The following is a 22,002-nucleotide window of genomic DNA, read 5'->3' on the forward strand; positions in this document are numbered from 1 at the left end:
ACTCTGTCCAGACTGACCTTTGTCTGCCCACGTCCTCCTCTCCTACTTTGTTCCTGTGACATCTCATGTATTTATACCCTTCCCCCTCCGCCTGTGCCACCTGCGAACCCTTCAGTCCTTATGGGATTTCCACAATTTACTCTTTGACAGCTTTGGCCCACATTCTTTTCTCCATTCACTTGCTGCTGCAGAACTTGGAGCTTAAGGAAGGCTTTTTACTTATTCTCTAATTCTTGTGTGTTTATCAACCTAGTTAAAGGGTAAACTCCTTGAGAACAGAGATTGTCTTAAACTTCTTGGTATCCTTAATCAGACCTGGGACGAGTACTGCCCTCAGTAGATCTGGTCATTACCAAACAAAATCAAGGCAGCTTTACCCTCTCTGTTGATGCCCAAGAGTATCTTCTATTTCAACCCTTGCCTTTGAATGTGTGAATTCTGAAATCCTGAGTGTCATCTCTTTTCCTTTGGTCAAACTATTTTTATGCCATCTTTGATTCTGCTTTTAATATAAATGATTACATATAGTTCAGTGAAAGAACAAATCAGTATTATCTAGTTGATTGACAGTTCACAGACAAGAAAAAAGAGAAGGATGTTGATTCATTTAGTGTGTAATGTTTACTATTGTGTTAGCTGCTATTATTATTATTATTATATTTATTTATTTATTTTGAAACGGAATCTCACTCCATCGTCCAGGCTGTGGTGCAGTGGAGCGATCTCATCTCACTGCAACTTCTGCCTCCTGGGGTTCAAGCAGTTCTCCTGCCTCGGCTTCCCAAGTAGCTGGGATTATAGGTGCATACCACCATCCCTGGCTAATTTTTTTGTGTTTTTAGTAGAGACGGGGTTTCAACATGTTGGCCAGGCTGGTCTCGAACTCCTGACCTCAAGTGATCCACCTGCCTCAGCCTCTCAAAGTGCTGGGATTACAGGTGTGAACCACTGTGCCTGGCCTATTATCATTATTATTATTAATAATTATTGGCTAGGCACCACCAGGTTTTCAGGCTTTAATTCCTTTGATAGACTAGATATTAAAGGAAAATGCTACATAAAATTTATCCCCTTCTTAAGAACTTTACCATGACTCATCACAGGCAAGATTCTATTTCTTTAATACAAAGTATTAACAATGCAAGAGTCAAGCTTACTGTGAGAGTCAGACTCCTTTTTTTTAATTTTGTTTTTGCTGGGATTTTTGTGGATGGTTATTATAGGTGAACTCCAAAAGGGAGAGAAGATGAACTTTAACAGTATCGTACATAAAATATCCAGAAGATGTTGATTATGTCAGTACCTTCATGATCTTAATAGATTTCCAGTCAAGTGATATATGGTAATGTTGATCAAGATCCTCTTTACAGAAAAGTCTTTCTGAAAAGTAGTTTAAAAAAAAAAAAGAGAATGGGGAGAGGGAGATGGCTTCCCTTTAACTCTTTTGATAATTTCATTCTTCTTGATATCCTTCTCTGCTTTTCTTGCCTCATGGTCTCAATCACAGTTATGTAAAATTCCAGCATTTCACACAACTGTATTATGTAACTTGGAGATGTTATAAATAAGTGCTAGTACCAAGAAGAAATAAGTTATGGAGTATTACCTGCACATAACACACAATAGCAATTCAGGGTCTGGGAAGAATCCTCATTTCAGACTCAGAAAAAGCTGATGATATATGCAGGCTCAGATCTTTTCTGGAGACCTTCAGCTGCTAAGCTGTTTTCAATGCTGTTTCTCATCTGTTATTGCAGATGGGCCATAACAGTTGGCTTTTTTTAAATTTTATTTTATTTTATTTATTTATTTTTTTTGAGACGAGGTATCACTCTGTTGCCCAGGCTGGAGGCAGTGGCATGATCATAGCTTCCTGCAGCCTCGAACTCCCAGGCTCCTTCCTCAGCCTCCTGAGTAGCTGGGACTACAGGCCTGTGCCATCACACCGGCTAATTTTTATGTATGTATGTATGTATGTATGTATGTATGTATGTATGTATGTATATATGTATGTATGTAGAGGCAGGGTCTCACTTTGTTGCCCAGGCTGGTCTCAAACTCCTAGGCTCAAATGATCCTCCCACTTCAGCCTCCCAACGCACTAGAATTGCAGGCTTGAGCCACCGAACCCGGCTATAGTTTGCTTTTTAATAGATAAAGTGTTAACACTGGCTTCTGGCCTCCTAAAAATTTTTAAAATAACAGACTCTAGTGGGTTGCAGATTTGAACTAGTAGTTGTTTTTGTTTTTTGTTTCAGTTCTGTCACAATTGAAGCTTCTTATTTTGAATTTTTTTTTTTTTTTTTTTTTGAGATGGAGTTTCGCTCTTGTTGCCCAGGCTGGAGTGCAATGGCATGATATCAGCTCACTGCAACCTCCACCTCCTGGATTGAAGCAATTCTCCTGCCTCAGCCTCCTGAGTAGCTGGGACTACAGGCACATGCCACCACATCTGGCTAATTTTTGCATTTTTAGTAGAGACAGGGTCTCACCATGTTGGCTAGGCTGGTCTCGAACTCCTGGCCTCAGGTGATGCGCCCGCCTCAGGCTCCCAAAGTGCTGGGATTACAGACATGAGCCACTGTGCCCAGCCCTTTTGAATTTTTTTTTTTTTTTAGGAGATGGGAGTCTTGCTGTGTTGCCCAGGCTGGAGTGCTGTGGCGCAATCTCGGCTCACTGCAACCTCTGCTAGTGATTCTTCTTGCCTCAGCCTCCTGAGTAGCTGGGACTACAGGTGCACACCACCATGCCTAGCTAATTTTTGCATTTTTAGTAGAGATAGAGTTTCACCATGTTTGCCAGGATGATCTCAATCTCCTGACCTCATGGTCCACCCGCCTTGGCCTCCCAAAGTGCTGGGATTACAAGTGTGAGCCACCGCGCCCGGCCTGATCTATTTTTTACAGTGATGATTAGTTTCATATTCTATGTGTTTGTAACTTATATCTACTAGAATATGAAGTGTCTTCTTAGGGTACAATTGTATGATGTACAACACCTATTATATTGCATCTCCTTTCCTTATATGCTAGTAATTTGTGTCTAAAATGTTTTGAAACTCACTAGGGAAATTATGAACATTAAATTAAATAATGAAAGGCACGTAGCTTATTACCTTTAGTTTTTCAATAAATATCGGATTTCTGTCTGTACTCATTACAAGCCTTTTGAACAGATTTTGTAAATTTGCAGTGGCCCAGATTACTGCCCATCTCTCTGAGGATTAAAATGGTCAGGACAGTACTTGAATTTAGGCAATAATATACCTGTGTAAAATATTACCTACCAAAATTGCATACTGGTTCCTTGGCATTTGGGAGCAGAGGGTGTTAAGACTTGATGCATGTTGAAAAACAGAAGAAACATATCTTAAGAGATTTTATTAGCTTCTAGCACTGTGCCACATCGTCATTCAATAAGCTTATTAAGTTAAATAAAATTGTTATAATGGCTTGGAGTAGTGGTTCACTTCTATAATCCCAGTACTTTGCGGGGCCGAGGCAGGCAGATTACTTGAGGTCAGGAGTTCAAGACCAGCCTGGCCAACATGACAAAACCCATCTCTACTAAAAATACAAAAAATTGCTGAGGCGAGGAATTGCTTGAAACTGGGAGGCAGAGGTTGTGGTGAGCTGAGAACACACACTCCAGCCTGGGCGATAGAGTGAGTCTCCCTCTCAAAACACAACAACAAAAAAATTGGCGGGGCGTGGTGGCTCACGGCTGTAATCCTAGCACTTTGGGATGTCAAGGTGGGCGGATCACTTGATGCCAGGAGTTCAAGGCCAGCCTGGGCAACATGGTGAAACCCTGTCTCTACTAAAAATACAAAAAGTTAGCCAGGCATGGTGGCAGGTGCCTGTAATCCCAGTTCCTGGGAGTCTGAGGCACGAGAATCGCTTGAGCCCGGGAGGCGGAGGTTGCAGTGAGTCAAGATCATGCCACTGCACTCAAGCCTGGGTGACAGAGCAAGACTCCTTAAAAAAAAAAATTAGCCAGGCATGGTGGCGGGTGCCTGTAGTCCCAGCTACTCAGGAGGCTGAGGCAAGAAAATCACTTGAAGCTGTGAGTTGGAGGTTGCAGTGAGCCGAGATTGCACCAGTGCACTCCAGCCTGGGTGACTGAGCAAGACTGTCTCAAAAAAAAAAAAAAAAAAAAAAAAAAAAAAACTTATGTATATGGAAGACCATAATAATAGCAGTAGCTGACAACTTTTTTCCTTAGTATATTCCAAGCACTTCTAAATGGTTACGTATAAGAACTTGTTTACTCTTCAGAACCCTGTCACCATTTTATAGATAAGGAAAGTGACACATACAGAGGTTAAGAAAGTTTCCCAGCGGAATACTACTCAGCTGTAAAAAGGAAGAGACCACTGATACATGCAACAACCTGAATGATTCTTCAGAGAATTATGCTGAATAATAAAAAGTCAATTTTAATGGTTACATACTATATGATTCTATTTACATAACGTTCTTGAAGTGATGAAACTATAGAAATGAAGAACAGATTAGTGGTTGGCATGGGTTGAGGATGGAGTAGGGGCAAGGAGAGATGTGGGCATGGCTATAAAACGTCAATATGGGGGATCCTTGTGATGGAAATGTTCAGTGTCTTGACTGTAATTTAACATCAGTATACTGGTTGTGATAATGTACTACAGTTTTGCAAGATACCCTTGGGAGAACTAGGTTAAAAGTACATGGTATCTCTCGATATTATTTCTTACAATTTCATGTGATTCCTCAATTATCTCAAAACGGAAAATGCAACAAGAGAAAAAACTTTTCCCAAGGTCACACAGCTAGGGAAGAGTTTGAATAGAGTTCAAACTCCCACAGACCAGCTTTAGAGCTTGTGCTGTTAACCACTACACCAAAATTCTTTAAACTTATTTGACACAAGAACAACTGTAAAAATACATCTTCATCAGAACTCAGTACACACATCATTTATTTGTATGTATCTTAAAACAAAAGTTTCATGAAACAATACATAGCCTTACTATATAGGACATTAAATTGATTTTGTGACCCACTAAAGGGTTGTGACCTTTGTTTGAAAGACACTCCAGTATCCTATGCTGCCTCTCTGGTATATATATCCATTTGTACTGTAGCCACTATCTAGGTGTGTGCAAAAAAAAAAAAACAAAAACAAAAACAAAAAAAAATTCCTGAAAGGACTGTTTTGGCTCTGTTTCCAGCCTGTAATTGTGGGCATACTTTAAAGGCTGGGCTAGTAACCTTGCATCCTTCTATTTCTCTTTAAAACATCTCCTTGTGAAAGCATCTTTTCTCATAATTGCTATTATTGTCCTATGCTGATGACTCTCTAAGTCCAAACTTCCATTTGCATTTACAACTAGGTGATCAAAAATATCTTGAAAGCTGGGCATGGTGGTTGCATTCCTGGAGATCCATCTGTTCAGGAGGCTGAGGTGGGAGGATTGCTTCAGCCCATGAGTCCAAGTCCAGCCTGGGCAACATAGTGAGACCTTGTCTTTAAAAATAATATGTTGAGAATCCTTCCACATAAATATCCTTTATGATATCCGAAACCAAGTTTATTTTGCCCTTTATCTCCATAACAGTTACTCAACTTTTTCATTTCCCTTTATAACCCACTCTTCCAGTCTCTCAGGGCAAAAATGTTGGTGTTATTCTTGACCCCTTCATTTCCTTTATCTTTTCTATGACTATCTAAACTTGAATCACTACAGTTCTTCGTGGAAGACCATTTTGATTCTCTTCCCTCAAATTCATTTTGCATAATCTTCTCAGATTAGTCATCTCCAAACAAAATTTTAGGCACGCTGATTCTCTGCTCAAAACTACAGTGGTTCCCATTGCTTCCTCCATTAATATCCAAGTCTAGTTTCAGAGACCTCTTTATCTGACTCTACTCTACCTGTGTTTTCCAGTTCTCCCCAGTAAGAACTCCCTCTTCCACTCTTATTTTCTCCACCTGACTTCACACACCCATTCCAACCACTTGGAATACCGTCCTTCATGTGTTCTGTGATACCACAACATTTAGGATCTACCTCAAGTACTGCAGTATATTGAGATTTATCACGCTTTTATTCATTATTACTTTTGGTGTTATCTCATTTGAAGTACAAATGTACAATATTCCAGGGAGTTAAACTAAGGACAGTGGTTATTCCTGGTTTTTGTCAGGTCTGAGGTTTACCTGCTTTAACAAACTAATAAAGCCTCTTACTATTTCTTGGATGCTGGCAAAAGACACAAGACTCCTAGGTCAGAGATAAAGGACTTTATTACTCACGACAGTGCAAGCAGCCTGAGCATCTGCATATCTGTGCCAGTTCTTCTTGGACCAGAGTCCCATGGGGTGACACTGTATGGCTCAGTGACATGCTTCACACATGGTAGGTTTGTGTTGCAGATGAAGAAGGCCAAGTTGGGAGAACCCATTGTTTTTATAGGAAGCAGTAGGAAAGCTTCGTCTCTCATTATCAGGTCCATAAATGGCCCAGGAAAGTGGTCAGGGCCTTATAGTCTTGACATAACCCAGTAAAGAAATGTAGGTGCCCAAGAGGTCCAAGGAGGATTGTCTTCCCCAACATTTTACAGATGAAACAGAAGAATGAGGATTTCCCCCAACATCACTCAGGGAATATGAGAGAGACAGATCTAACCCTTCTAGATCATAGATCTAACTGCGATTGCCCTCTCACATCCATTACATTGTTTTTCTTTTCTTTTCTTTTTTTTATACCTAGGTAAAGCCCAAAACATTTAAATTATTTCTATGCAATAAATTGAGCAAACCAAGGAATTCTTGGGTTGTATTTACCACCTAAATTTCTTATGTTGTATCAAAACAAAGAAAGTTTGTCCTAACTTCTAAATGTTTCCATAAATCTTCTAGGTATTCTTCTGCAGCATGGAATTCTCAGGTAAAGGTAACTGAAGAAGTCTGGGAAACTTTCCAAAACTAAAAATTGATTATATTATGATATGGGAGCCCAATGAAGAAGAAATCAGTGTGTTTCCTAGGGAACTCTTGTGCAAGCTAATATATTTTTTTTAAATCTATTAAAGATTAGAGAAATGTATACCTAACCAAGAATGAGTAAGAGTATATGAAAATAATGGTTTTGGTTAAGTAAGCTGACTCATTTCAATGCTAAAGCCCATCAAAAGGGTTGTTTTTTTTTTTGGTTATGTATGGAGGTAGAAGAAACTACACTAGTTTCTTCTTACCTTCTTACAGGAGGCCAGCAGCTAAACCTTGACGTGGAGTAAGAGAAAGCAGAATTACTTTTTTCTTGTCTTGTCTTTTTTTTTTTTTTTTTTTGAGACAGGATCTCACTCTGTTGCCCACGCTAGAAGGTGGTGGCACAGCTCACTGCAGCTTATACTTTCCAGGCTCAAGCCATCCTCCCACCTCAGCCTCCCAAGGAGCTGGGACCACAGGTTTGCATCACCACGCCCAGCTAATTTTTTGTGTGTTTTTTATGGAGAGGGGGTCTCACCTTGTTGCCCAGCCTGGTCTTGACTCCTGAGGTCAAGCTATCCATCTGCCAGCCTCAGCCTCCCAAAGTGCTGGGATTACAGGTGTGAGCCACTGTGCCCAGCCAGAATTTTACTTTTACTTTAAATTTTTTACTTTTAATTATGGAACTTTTTTTTTTTTTTTTAAAGAGACAGGGTCTCAACTCTGTTGCCCAGGCCAGAGTACAGTAGCATGATCATAGCTCTCGTAGCTCACTGTAGCTTTGAACTCTTGGTTCAAGTGACCTTCCTGCCTTACCTCAGCCCTGAGTAGCTAGGGCTATGGGTGCATACCACCATGTCCAGCTTAATTACACAACTTTTTATAGTATGTAAAAAGAATAGCTTAATGAACTCAAATATCTCCATCACCAGCTTCAGTAATTATTGCCAATCTTATTTAATCTAATACCTCCATTTTTGTTTCTGGAGCATTTTAAAGCAAACTCCAAACATTACATCTCAGCACCTGTAAATCCTTCAGTGTCACAGCTAACAAAATTAACAACAAAGTCTTATAGTGTCTCAGCCCATTTTCAAAGTCTGTTGATTGTCTCAAATATGTCTTTTTATAGTTGGTTTATTTGAATCAAGAAACATATGATATATATTATTATTATGTCTAAAAACTTTAGTGGTTTTTTCTAATAATAGCCTTATTGAGGTACAATTCACATACCATAAAGGTCACCACTTTAAAGTGTACAATTCAGTGGTGGTTAGTATAGTCACAAAGCTGTGCATCCATCACCACTCTCTAATCAAAGAATATTTTCATCACCTTTTCTAAAAGGAAACTCTGTACCCATTAATAACCACTCTCTATTCTTCATCCTCCCAGCCGCTGGCAACCACTAGTCTATTTTCTGTCTCTGCAGATTTTTTTTGAGGGGCTTCTTCAAGTATTTACATATGTCTCTCTCCATAGATTTGCCTATTCTGGGCATTTTATATAAACAAAAATAAAATATGTGGTCTTTTGTGTCAGGCTTCTTTCACTTAGTATATGTTTTCAAGGGTTATCCATGTTGTAGCATGTATTGTAACCATTTCTTTTTATGGATTCATAATATTGTATGGGCATATCATATTTTGTCTATTTATTGGCTGGTGGACATTTGGCTTGTTTCACTTTGGGGCAAATTATGAATAATACTGTGAACATTAATGCATACATTTTGTGTGGATATGTTTTTAAAATAATTTCAGCTCTTGTTTTAGATTCAGGGGCTACATGCGCAGGTTTGTTACATGGGTATACTGTGTGATGCTGAGATTTGGGGTATGATGGATCCTGTCACCCAGGTAGTGAGCATAGTACCCAACAGTTAGTTTTTCTGCTTCCCTCCCACCACCCTCTAGTAGTCTTCAGTGTCTATTGTTGGCATTTTTATGATGTGTGGACATGTTTTCATATTGAAAATGTTGAATTGCTGGGTCAAATAACTCATATGTTTAATTTTTTGGAGAATTGCCAGACTGCCAAAGCAGCTGGACCATTTTACACTCCTACAAGCAAGGCACAAAAGTTTCCAGTTTTCCACATTCTTGCTAATACCATTTCCTTCAATGAATAATTATTATTGTTATCCTAGTGAGTGTGAAAAGGTATCTCATTTTGATTTGTATTTCTCTAATTAGCATCTTTTCATATGCTTTCTGGCCATTTGTCTATCTTCTCTGCAGAAATGTATATTTCAAGCCTTTGCCCGTTCTTTTTTACTAGTATTATTTCTCTTCTGTTGTTAAATCATAATAATTATTTATACATTCTGGATATTGGATCTGATTTGCAAATATTTTCTGCCATTCTGTGGGTTGTCTTTTCACTTTCTTGATGATGTCATTTGAAACACAAATGTTTTTATTTTTGATGAAGTCCACCTTACCTATTTTTTCTTTTGTTGCTAAACCATTGCCTAGCCTATGGTTATAAAATATTTAGACCTGTGTTTCCTTCTAAGAGTTTTATAGTTTTAGCTCTTACACTTTGGTCTCAGATCTATTTTGAGCTTTTTAAAAAATTATTTTGCATTTGGATATCCAATTATCCTACCACCATTTGTTGCAAATAATAATTTTTGTAATTTTAGTAGAGATGGGGTTTCACCATGTTGGCCAGGCTGGTCTTGAACTCCTGACCTCAAGTGATCCACCTGCTTAGGTCTCCCAAAGTGCTGGGATTACAGACGTGAGATACCGCGCCCAGCCTGATCTTTTAAAATTTGTTGCAGCAGGCCGGGCGCGGTGGCTCACGCCTGTAATCCCAGCACTTTGGGAGGCCGAGACGGGTGGATCACGAGGTCAGGAGATCGAGACCATCCTGGCTAACACGGTGAAACCCCGTCTCTACTAAAAATACAAAAATTAGCCGGGCATGGTGGCGCGCGCCTGTAGTCCCAGCTACGCGGGAGGCTGAGGCAGGAGAATGGCGTGAACCCGGGAGGCGGAGCTTGCAGTGAGTCGAGATCGCACCACTGCACTCCAGCCTGGGCGACAGAGCGAAACTCCATCTCAAAAAAAAAAAAAAAAAAAAAAAAAAAAAAAATTGTTGCAGCAAAGTTTTATAGTTTTCCATGTACAAGTCTTGTACTTCTTTTGTTAAGTTTATTGGTAAATATTTTTCTGGTGCTATTGTAAATGGAATTGTTTTTAAATTTCTTTTTCGAATTGTTTGTTGCTAATGTATACAAATATAATTAATTTTTGTGTATTGATCTTGTACCTTACAACCTTGCCAAACTCATTTTATTTACATACTTTGTGTGTGTTTGTGGATTCCTTAGGATTTTTTATATACAAGATCATGTCATCTGCAAATATAGTTTTACTTCTTCCTTTCAAACTGGATGCCTTTCATTTCCTTTTCTTGCCTACTTGCCCTAGCAAGACCCGCCTATACAATTTGGTTAGAAGTAGCAAAAGTGGGCATCCTTGTCTTGTTTCTGATCTTTGAGAAAGCCTTCAGTCTTTTGCCATCAAGTTTGTTAGCTGTGAGTTTTTTGTAGATGCCCTTTGTCAAGCTAAGGAAGTTCTTTCTCTTCCTAGTTTGTTGAATGTTTATATCATTAATGGATATTGGAACTTGTCGAGTACTTTGCTTCTAATGAAATGACCATGTGATGTCTTTCTTTACTCTGTTAATTTGGTGTATTACACTGATTGAGTTTTGTGTGTTGGACCGACCTTGCATTCTGTGATTAATCCCACTTGGTCCAGTTATATAATCCTTTTTCTATGTTTCTGGATTTGGTTTACCAGTATTTTGTTAAGGATTTTTGTGTCTGTATTCATAAGGAGTATTGATCTATAGTTTTCTGATGATATCTTTATCTGATTTGGTCTCAAGATAATATTACTGTCATAGAATGAGTTCGGAAGTTCTCTCTTCTAATTTTTGGAATAGTCTGTCAAGGATTGGTGTCAATTCCTTAAATGATTGGTAGATTTTAACAATGAGACTGTCTGGTCCTGGCCTCCTCTGTGTGCTATTTTTTTATTATTATTACTAATTCAGGATCTTTACTTGTTGTAGGTCTGTTCAGATTTCCTATTTCTTCTTATGTCAGTTTTGGTAGTTTGTGTCTAAGAAATTGTCCGTTTTGTCTAGATTATCTAATATGTTGACATACAGTTGTCCGTAGTATTCCCTTATAATCCTTGTTTCTGTAATGTCAATACTACTGTCCCCTCTTTCATTCCCGATTTTAGTAATTTGAATCTTCTCCCTTTTCTACTGATCAGTCTAGCTAAATGTCAATATTGTTAATCTTGTCAAAGAGCCAACTTTGGATTTTATTGATTTTTCTCAGTAGTTGTTTTTGCTTTTTAATTTATTTCTGATCTAATCTTTATTATTTCCTTCCTCCTAGGGCTTTCTACTTATATACATGTATGTTAGTTGCCCTTGATGAAGCCAACTGTGAAATCATGGAATTATAATATGCTAGCTAGGAGAGTGATCTAGGCCAGTGCTTCTCAAACTTTAATGCACATACAGATTGCTTGGGGATCTAGTTAAAGTGCAAAACCTGATTCAGTGGTAGTGTTGAAGTCTACAGCTTCCCATGTCTAAAAGCTTTCCTGGTTATGCCAGTGTTGATGTTCCGAGACCAGAGAGTAGAAAGGATCTAGTTCATTTGGTATCAATCACTTGTGGGATTTTCCAAACAGAACATGTCATTTCTCTGGTTCCAGGTATATTAATATGTCTCTCCCTTTGAGAATCAGTGCTGCTATATGTCATTATGACTATTACGAATGTGCATGGTTTCCAAGGGAAAAAACTGAACAAGCCCAACCCTGTCATTTTACTGATGAGGAAATTGAAGCTTCAAAGAGGTGAGATTTCTTGCCTGAAGTCATATAATAGGTTAATTGGCTCCATGGATGAGTATATTAATCCTTTCTGATGACAAGTCCTAACTCAGTGAAGTTCATCATTGATTACACTGTTACCAAGAAAAGGTAGCAATGAGGACAAGTAAATTTATGGTTAATTTTTTTTTTTTTTCGAGATGGAGTTTTGCTGTTCTCGCCCAGGCTGGATGGAGTGCAATGACACAATCTTGGCTCACTGCAGTTTCCGCCTGCCGGGTTCAAGTGATTCTCCTGCCTCATCCTCCTGAGTAGCTGGGATTACAGGTGCCTGGCACCACACCCAGCTAACTTTTGTACTTTTAGTAGAGATGGGGCTTCCCCATGTTGGCCAGGCTGGTCTCGAACTCCTGACCTCAGGTAATCCACCTGCCTCGGCCTCCCAAAGTGCTGGCATTACAGGTGTGAGCCACCAAGCCTGGCTGGTTAATTTTTTTTGACTAACCCCTTTAACAGATTTCAATCCAGAGAAAATGTTACTTAAGTAAATTTTCTTATTATTGAGTAGAAATATGATACCTGAGATGCCATTAAGAATAGATAGATATAGTTATGGATATAGATATATAGATATTCTAAGGGTCCTAAGACTCTATTATAATTTTTTTTTTTTTGTAAATGAGGATAGAATAAAAGTTCATGATTGTCTCATACAAATAAGTGTCATCAGGCTAACTAAATGGTGTTTTATTACAAGGTCTTTTTCAGTACTTTCACTTCTTTCTTTCACAATTAAGGACTCATTTTCTGTCCAGTTTTATACTCTAAGTTCTTTTTAGTACTTTCACTTCTTTCTTTCACAATCAAGGACTCATTTTCTGTCCAGTTTTATACTCTAAGAACAATTATTGCAAAAGTTCAAAATAGATTTATTTAAAATTATTGTTCTTCAGTCATTCCCAACATAGAGTAAGCTTTTCTTTCTATATGTTTCTGTTAGTTTGTTGTTTTTAATCTCATATTAAAGCTTTTTTTTTTCTTTTTTTCTTGAGACGGGAGTATCACTCTATCTCCCAGGCTGGAATGCAGTGGTGTGATCTCGGCTCACTGCAACCTCCCGGGTTGAAGCGATTCTCCTGCCTCAGTCTCCCGAGTAGCTGGGATTACAGGCGCCTGCCACCATGCCCAGCTAATTTTTGTATTTTTAGTAAAGACGATGTTTCACTGTGTTGGCTAGGCCGGTCTCAAACTTTTGACCTCAGATGATCCTCCCTGAGCCACCGCGTGAGCCACCAGCGTGAGCCACTGCGCCCAGCCAAAAGCTTTTACACATCTTTGAAAAGTCTTCTGTGTGCTAACCATTTTGTTTCTTATATAAGATAAAAGCTTTAATCTGTTAGATAATCAGAAAATTCTGAAGAATAACTATGATTGTGGTACATATTAATATCAATTATTCTCTCTTTCCCAAGAATTGGGTATAACACTTAATACTAATATTAAAAATATCTTTCTTTTCCTTCAATTATTTAGAAAACATTTCAAGATTTTGCTGTATGAACATTAGTCATTGCATTATAAGGAGATAAAATGGCACCTTGGTGACATGATTTGTTTTCAGAACAATATGACTCACTGTCACTGTTAGCCATATGACTTTGGATCACTTTTATCATCACTATTAACTAAATGAGCTACATGACTCTGTAAAGTTTATTAAAATACCCTTATATGGAAATTAGCAGTCTTGAAGAGATACAGTGAAGAATCACATGCTTTTTGAAAGAACATTGAGGTCAGGTACGGTGGCTCATGCCTGTAATCCCAGCACTTTGGGAGGCCGAGGCAGGCAGATCACGAGGTCAGGAGATCAAGACCATCCTGGCTAACACGGTGAAACCCCATATCTACTAAAAATACAAAAAGTTAGCCGGGCGTGGCAGCAGGTGCCTGTAGTCCCAGCTACTCGGGAGGCTGAGGCAGGAGAATGGTGTGAACCTGGGAGGCGGAACTTGCAGTGAGCTGAGATCACACCTCTGCACTCCATCCCGGGTGACAGAGCGAGACTCTGTCTCGAAAAAAAAAAAGAAAAAAAAAAAAGGAAAGAAAGAACATTGATTTGAGAACCAGTCAACATAATGTATTGTTTTAACGGTAGTCACTTCCACATGATTTCTTTAGTCGAGTGCTCTTGCTGTATTCCCCACCAATGTGATCTGCACCATCATCCATCTAATCACCAAAACTACAAATAGGGAAGTTACTCTCCATTCTCCTTGACTATGTCCAGATAGTCAAGCTATGAAATGCTAACATTCTACCCCAGAATGTCTCTCCATGCTGACTCCCTCTTCTCCATACAGCCCCACTGCTCTAGTTCTACCCTTTATTATTTATTTTCCTCTGCCATTGCAGTAGACCCTTACTTGCTCCTCAGCTTTGAGTTCATGCACCCTTCCAATCATCTTCCAAAAGGATGCAAGAATGGCTTCTCTAAAATTCAAATTTGTGACATCACATCCCACGTTAAAGTCTTCACTGACTTTAAGGTGAAATCTGTACTCCTTAAACAAGGTTCTTAGCAGTCTGCCTTTGTCTCTTTCTCTTGTCTCATCTCTAATACTTAAACCCCTGGCATTTTTTCAGTGTTGTTTTTCTTCTGTGTATGTTATGTTCTTCCATACTTCTGTACCTTTACCTAAGCTATTCCTTCCATCCTATTCCCTTCACATCTCTACTGCTACCCCTTCCTTACGTGACTCCTTTCTTTTTATCCTTTAAGATTGAACTCAAAAGTCTCATCCTCTGAGGATTTATAGAAATACACGGGGCCCCTAAAGTTGAAGGAAAAATAGGGAGCCAGGTCAGATACCTTTCTCCTATGCATATTCCCCTGGTATCCTGTATATACCTTTGTTGGAGTTCTTACTGCAGTGTAGTTGCAGTACTTCTCAGTCTTCTCCACAGAAGTGCACCCAATGTCAGAGGAAATTGTATTATGCTTACAGCCTGCCTGAAACCCTAAATTAATGACATGTCAATTATCTTAGTTTTAAGAAATGTAGAAAACTAACATTTCCATAGAATAGGTTTATGTCATTTAACAAAAAAGAATTTTTTTAATTAGCTGGGCATGGTGACCCATGCCTGTAATCTCATTACTTTGGGAGGCTGAGGTGAGAGGATCACTTGATCTTAGGAGTTTGAGACCAGCTGGGCAACATAGGGAGACCCTGTCTCTACAAAAAATAAAAAAAAATTAGCCGGGCATGGTTGCACACACCTGTTTATTATCCCAGCTACTCAGGAGGCTGAGGTGGGAGAATCACTTGAGCCTGGTAGATTGGGACTACAGTGAGTTGTGATCGTGCCACTGCACTCCAGCCTGGGTGATAGAGCAAGATCCTGCCTCAAAAATCAAAACAAAACAAACGGAACATTTAAAATTATTTGTCCTGGGCCGGGCGCGGTGGTTCATGCCTGTAATCCCAGCACTTTGGGAGGCCGCGGCAGGTGGATCACCTGAGGTCAGGAGTTTGAGACCAGCCTGACCAATATGGTGAGACCCTGTCTCTACTAAAAATACAAAATTAGCCGCACGTGGTGGCACATGCCTGTAATCCCAGATACTTGGGAGGCTGAGACAGGAAAATCACTTGAACCCAGGAAGAGGAGGTTGCAGTGAGCCAAGATCGCGCCATTGCACTCCAGCCTCGGCAACAAGAGTGAAACTCCATCTGAAAAATTAAAAAATTAAAATAAAATAAAATATTTGTCTTGGAATAAAATTGATCTTTGTTAAATATGATTATGTTTATCCTGAAATTTCAGGTGTTCGCTGTACACTGCCCTATTTGTTCTCTATAAGTTTGTATTAACCAACTGCGATAAATAGTAAGCACTTTGATGGCAGGGACTAACTCTATTATTACCTCTGTATTTCTAGCATTAAAACAATATCTAACACATAGTAGATGTTCAATATGTATTGAAAAAATAATTGCATGAAAGTTCTCTATTGGAATGATAGTGTTAAATGCCAGTGTTGTGAACATTTTAAAATTTTAAATCATTTTTCTCATAGGAAAAGCTTGACTGCTGATATCATGAAAGTCATGCATGTTTTAAAATGGCTTTCTGGCTTATACAATATAACAGAATCTTTTTTTACTTTATATAGTTAAAAGTACAAAATACACAGAAAAGAATCCTATATTATAAGTATTCAGCTCAGTACAATGTTACACACTCAACATGCTTGCATAATAAACACCCATACCAACAAACAGAAATTCACCTGCCCTCAGAAGCCCCTCCATACTCTGTCAGGTCATTGCAGCCCTCTTTAACAGGATAGGTTAGTTTTGCAAAATCATTTTATACTTGAACAGTATTTAAGACAAGTAATGTTGACTAGAAAATATTCTGTGACAAATCAGGTTAATGATTTAATATTCATTATTAGCAGCCAACATTATTTGTAGGCCAGGTGTGGTGGCTTATACCTTTAATCCCAGCACTTCGGGAGGCCAACATGGGAGGATGGCTTGAGGCCAGAAGTTCAAGACCAGTTTGAGCAACATAGCAAGACTAAGTAGCCATACTTTTGTATACTATTCAGCACAAAAATGTTAATAATAAGAATTAAATACTCATTTTAGCTTTTGTGTTCATTTACAATGAGCAATGTATTCTTTTTAAAATTTTTGATGTGTAATAATTATACATATTTAGGGGTACAGACTGACATTTTGGCTCATGTATACAGTGTAATGATCAAATCAGGGTAATTAGCATATCTCTTGCCTCAAACACTCATTTATTTATTTTGGGAATATTCAAAATCCTCTCTTCTAGCTATTTGAAAATATATATAAAAAAAAAAATTATTGCCGGGAGTGGTGGCCCACGCCTGTAATCCCAGCACTTTGGGAGGCCGAGGCGGGCGGATCACGAGGTCAGGAGATCAAGACCATCCTGGTTAACACGGTGGAACCCCATCTCTACTAAAAATACAAAAAATTAGCCCAGCGTGGTGTGGGTGCCTGTAGTCCCAGCTACTCGGGAGGCTGAGGCAGGAGAATGACATGAACCCGGGAGGCGGAGCTTGCAGTGAGCCGAGATCATGCCACTGCACTCCAGCCTGGGCGACAGCAAGACTCTGTCTCAAAAAAAAAAAAAAAAAAAAAATTATTGACTATAGTCACCATACAATGCTACAGAACACTAGAACTTACTCATCTTATCTAGTTGTAGCTTTGCATCTGTTAACCAACCTCTCCCTATCTTCCCCTCCTCCATACTCTTTTCATTTTCTAATAATCACAATTCTACTCTCTACTTCTACGAGCTCAACTTTTTTAGCTTCCACATATGACTGAGAGCATGTGGTATTTATCTTTCTGTCCCAGACTTATTTCACTTAACATAATGTCCTTTAGGCTCATCCATGTTGCCATGAATCATAGGATTTCATTCTTTTTATGGCTGAATTGTGTGTGTGTGTGTGTGTGTGTGTGTGTGTGTGTGTGTGTGTGTGTATATCACATTTCTTTATTCATGTTGATGACACTTAGGTTGATTTCATATCTTGGTTATTGTGAATAGTGCTGAATTCAACATGGGAATGCAGATATCTCTTTGTTATATCGATTTCCTTTCCTTTGGATAAACATCTGGTAGTGGGATTGCTGAATCATATGGTTGTTCTACTTTTAGTTTTTTGAGGAACCTCCGTACAGTTTTCCATAAAGGCTATACTAATTGACATTCCCACCAATAGTGTATAAGAATTCCCTTTTTTCTGCATCCACACCAGCATTTTTTATTTTTTGTCTTGTTAGTAATAGCCATTCTGAGTGAATTGTTACTTTTAAGCTCATATATCTAACAATCAAATTACTATAACAGATTTTTGTTTCACTTTCATTTGTTTAGATTAGTAGTTCTCAATGTGGAAGGACCTGATTTTATCTCCCAAAGAATATTTGGCAGTGTCTGGAGACATCTTTAGTTGTCTTAACCCACCAAAAACAGTTGTCAGTGCTACTGACATCTAGTGTTACCCACTACTGGGTTGCTGCGAAAATTAGTTTTCAGAACAGAGCCCCATAAAAATGAATTATCTAGCTTAAAATGTCAACAGTGCCAAGGTTGAGAGTAGTGTTTTTTAAAGAATGGGTAGGTTGTTTATGTTTGATGGAAGTTAGTTTAAATAGATTATAGCACCTTACTAATGGAGTCCATGGTATCAGAAATTTAATTCCCATAGATGCTAGTTAACCTGTCTGTAGTTCATGCACTCCAGACCTCAGCCAGATGTCTTAAACATTTCTGCTGCAGATTATAAGAAGAACAAGATGAGAAAATGTAGATGGGTTGGTATAAATCTGTCACTACTTCTGGAAAAATGTCTCAATATGATATTTTGTACTTAACCCAAGTCTATCTCTCCCCTACATGACTAGTTCTCACTACGCTGGAATCAGCTTGTACACTTTGACTAGCAGCATTGTTTAATCTTGTTATAAGTTCCTGAATTAATGGTCTACAGGCTTGAGGCAGAGTGAATGCCTCAAAGTTATGGGCAGGCAGTTATCTGGCACCAACCATAGTCTCCTGCCATCTATTGGGAGATGTCAGGTGGGAAGGCTAGTAGCCCTCTACACATATTCATACCCACACCCCAGCTCTATTCCTTTTTTCAAGTAATTATAGGAGGTCAGAAACACTAGAATGTACATACATGCTGGTAATAAATGGAAATTAATATCTGATAGTTTTCTTCATGGCTGTCTTTCAGGGCATAGTTTTCCATGTATTTTGCTGTCCTCTTTTGAGAATACTACCCTTGACAAGTTGATCTACATTTAAGCTATGGCCACATTTAAACTATGGCCCTAAAACATTTGTTGTTATGCAAGAAAGAATTAATGGTAATATATACCAATTCTGACTCTCACATAAAGTGTTTCTCCAAAAGTAACCTCAGACAACATGACAACAAACCAAGATTTATATAGTTGGAATTGCAAATCCGTAAGTCCTTAAACTTAATGAGAAGATTAATTTAGAATTTGACCATTTGACTCTGCTCATTTAACTTTGAAAGCAGATATAAATAAAAACCTTGTATGAAGAAAATTGCTTGGGATAATTTGCATTAAACAGTCTGTTTTTTGTTAACTGGCTTATTTGTATTATGGAAGCATAGCCTTATTAGTATTTTTAGTCTTCCTAAGAAGAAATGGAATACATCATAGAGCTCTAGGCCTTCTTTAGTTTTCAGTACAAATTTGGTATATTTGGTGTTTGGGAGGATATACATGGCATAAGGTAAAGAGAGCATTAGCTTTCACGTCAGATCCAGGTCCAGATTCTGCCACTTATAAACTGTTACACCTTGGACCACCTAGCTATTATGGGCCTGCTTTAGCACCAGAAAGAAGGGAGAATACCTAAATATGATGAGCGAATAAGTAGGTAAAATAATCATGTAAAAGAATGGTCAGGAGGAGTCTGGCCTCTGGCTCTGTCATTTATTGCTGGCTGTGCCCATGGGCCGGCTGCAACTATTTGATTGACCTAAAATGGGATGGTGACTTGCCCGAGGTCATACAGTGAGTCAGGGCAGAGCAGCTGAAGCTTTACTCTCTAAGTCTCATTTTCCTTCCCTGTAAAATTGTTGTATTGGTGACTGTCTCACAGCATGTTATAAGGAGAGATGGAGATCATAATTGTAAGAGGCAGCCCACAGTGCTGGCACAGTGTAAGCACCAGTAAATGAAGGTAATGAGTACAAGAAAATGTGTCACTTAGCCCCTTTCCCCAAACAGTTTATCTGTCTGGTTGATGAGCGCCATACACTGTATGCTAAGACTTAAAAATGTGGGAGTTGATTAAGTTCTAGTACTGCATTATACTAATAATGCTAGTGCATAGTTTAAAGAATAATAAAATACCATAATGCAAAGTTTGTTTAAGCCCTTTACCCTTTTTTTCCTACATTGGGGCTTTATTTTTAGAGCATTTCACAAATTATGCAGAGAAAAGAGGGGTAGGCAAGAATGGAAGCAGAGAGAGCATTGTGAAGGTAGTACAGTAGGGAGTTATGACAGATGCTCAGGTTAGGGTGATAGCAGAGGCAGTGGTGAGAATATTAAAAGACTACTCAGCCTGGCATGGTGGCTCACGCATATTATCCCAACACTTTGGGAGGTCGAAGTGGGAATATCGCTTCAGCTCAAGAGCTCAAGACCAGCCTGTGCAACAAAGTGAGACCCTGTCTCTACAGAAAATACAAAAATTAGCCAGGTGTGGTGGTGTGCACCTATAGTTCCAGCTACTTGGGAGGCAGAGACAGAAGGGTTACTTGAGCCCAGAAGGTTGAGGCTGCAGTGAGCTATGATCATGCCACTGCATTCCAGTTTGGGCAACAGAGCAAGACCCTGTCTCAAAGAAAAAAAGAAAAGACAACTCAAGGCTTGAGATTTGATAAAATAGTTCATTTTACTGCTTCATTGAGGATATTCTTAAAGGAAACTGGCATTTTTTTTTCACAGTGAGTACATGGTGGAGAAGAATACAACTAATACTGAATTTTAAAATGTGCTACTTCTAGTAACCAGCCTTCATCTTCTTCCCCTTTGGCTGCAGATCCTAATTATCTCATGGCTAATGAACGCATGAACCTCATGAACATGGCCAAGCTGAGTATCAAGGGCTTGATTGAATCAGCTCTGAACCTGGGGAGGACTCTTGACTCTGACTATGCACCTCTCCAGCAATTCTTTGTGGTGATGGAGCACTGTCTGAAACATGGCTTGAAAGGTAGGCCATCGCCCCAAAATGCAAATATGCATGCAGCTGTTTTCTAGCAATGCATACTATAGAAGAAAGCATTCTTTGTGGAGCCAAAGAATAAGAGGCTTGAATTAATAATATTAATCAATTGGAATGCAGTCTTTTATAGGAGCAGGGTTATGGTTGACTCAGTGGACTTATAGGGCTTTAAAAATACAGATCATTAAATGTTACAGTTGGAGGGGCCATTATAAGCAATCAAGTACAGTACAGTAGTTCTGTTTGACAAGTGGAAATAGGCCTGCCCAGAATGAGACATGACTTGGTCAAGGTCACACATTGAGTTGTGGCAGAGTAGGTGCTAGAACTCAGGTCTCCCGACTCTTGGGTCAGTGTTCTTTCCACTTAACTATAAGCTTTTGAGGGCAGTATCTGGTCTTGTTCACCCTTGTTTCCTTTCTTCCTGCCTTCTCAATATTCTTTTCTTGTTGTTTTTTGTTTGTTTGTTTGTTTGTTTGTTTGTTTTAAATCTGTATGCCTATGCTTACCAACTTCCCAATATTCCATAGCCTATTTCTGGATTACATATTCTTTTCTATTGAGCTGTTTTCTTCATTAATACCACACAATTTTAGGCACTAAATTGTTAAAATGTTTTATTATATTATAGGGCTAGGCCACAAACTGTTCTTGAAAGAAGAAGGGCTGAGTCTTGGGAAGTAGAGAATTTTTTATTTTCACAAAATATTATCTATTCTAAAAGCATGAATGAATCTAAGACCGTCTTATAACCTAGGATTGATTTCCTGAAAAGTTGTGTGTGTATGTGTGTGTGTATTGAGAGAGCGCTTATGTTGTAAAGAATATTAAAATACTGCTTTATTTTTGTTGCCTTAGCTAAAAAAACTTTTCTTGGACAAAATAAATCCTTCTGGGGGCCTCTAGAACTGGTAGAAAAGCTTGTTCCAGAAGCCGCAGAGATAACAGCAAGTGTTAAAGATCTTCCAGGACTTAAGTAAGTCTAAGGTTGAATTCCATTTCTCAGGAACAGTATTCTTATTAACTGTCCCTTGAAGAGCAAGACTAAATAAAGACAATTATGTACTAATAATTTATTTTATAACAATCCAAAATGCATGATGTCATGAATAGGTGCTGACAGGAGACAACTGGTATACAGAATATTAAGAAAAATGTGTTCTTGAGGGATAATTATTCATCTAAGAGAGGTTGTCTTTTTGTTGAAATGCCAAACATTTCCTTATTTTTTAAAGCACTTGGGAGAATCGTATCTAAGGGGGTGGCATGCTGTACTTGACTTAGGGAAAAAAGGTATTCAGTGGGTTTGAGAGTTAAG

General features: G+C 38.7%; 1 protein-coding gene across 17 annotated transcripts in view; it reads left to right on the forward strand.

Moving 5' to 3' along the window:
- Positions 1–22,002, forward strand: part of RUFY3 (RUN and FYVE domain containing 3) — a 102,550-nt gene that overhangs the window by 37,590 nt on the left and 42,958 nt on the right. For all 17 annotated transcript variants that reach the window (XR_008678962.2, XR_010133390.1, XM_055384473.2 and 14 more), the window contains 2 exons: positions 20,499–20,672; positions 21,543–21,660. Coding sequence is in view for 15 of the 17 variants with exons in the window: in XM_055384473.2 (XP_055240448.1) it covers positions 20,499–20,672; positions 21,543–21,660 (292 nt within the window). In the remaining 2 variants the exon portion in view is untranslated. The remainder of the gene's footprint in view (positions 1–20,498; positions 20,673–21,542; positions 21,661–22,002) is intronic.

Source organism: Gorilla gorilla, chromosome 3 (genome assembly GCF_029281585.2).
Source record: "Gorilla gorilla gorilla isolate KB3781 chromosome 3, NHGRI_mGorGor1-v2.1_pri, whole genome shotgun sequence".
NCBI classification, from domain to species: Eukaryota; Metazoa; Chordata; class Mammalia; order Primates; family Hominidae; genus Gorilla; species Gorilla gorilla.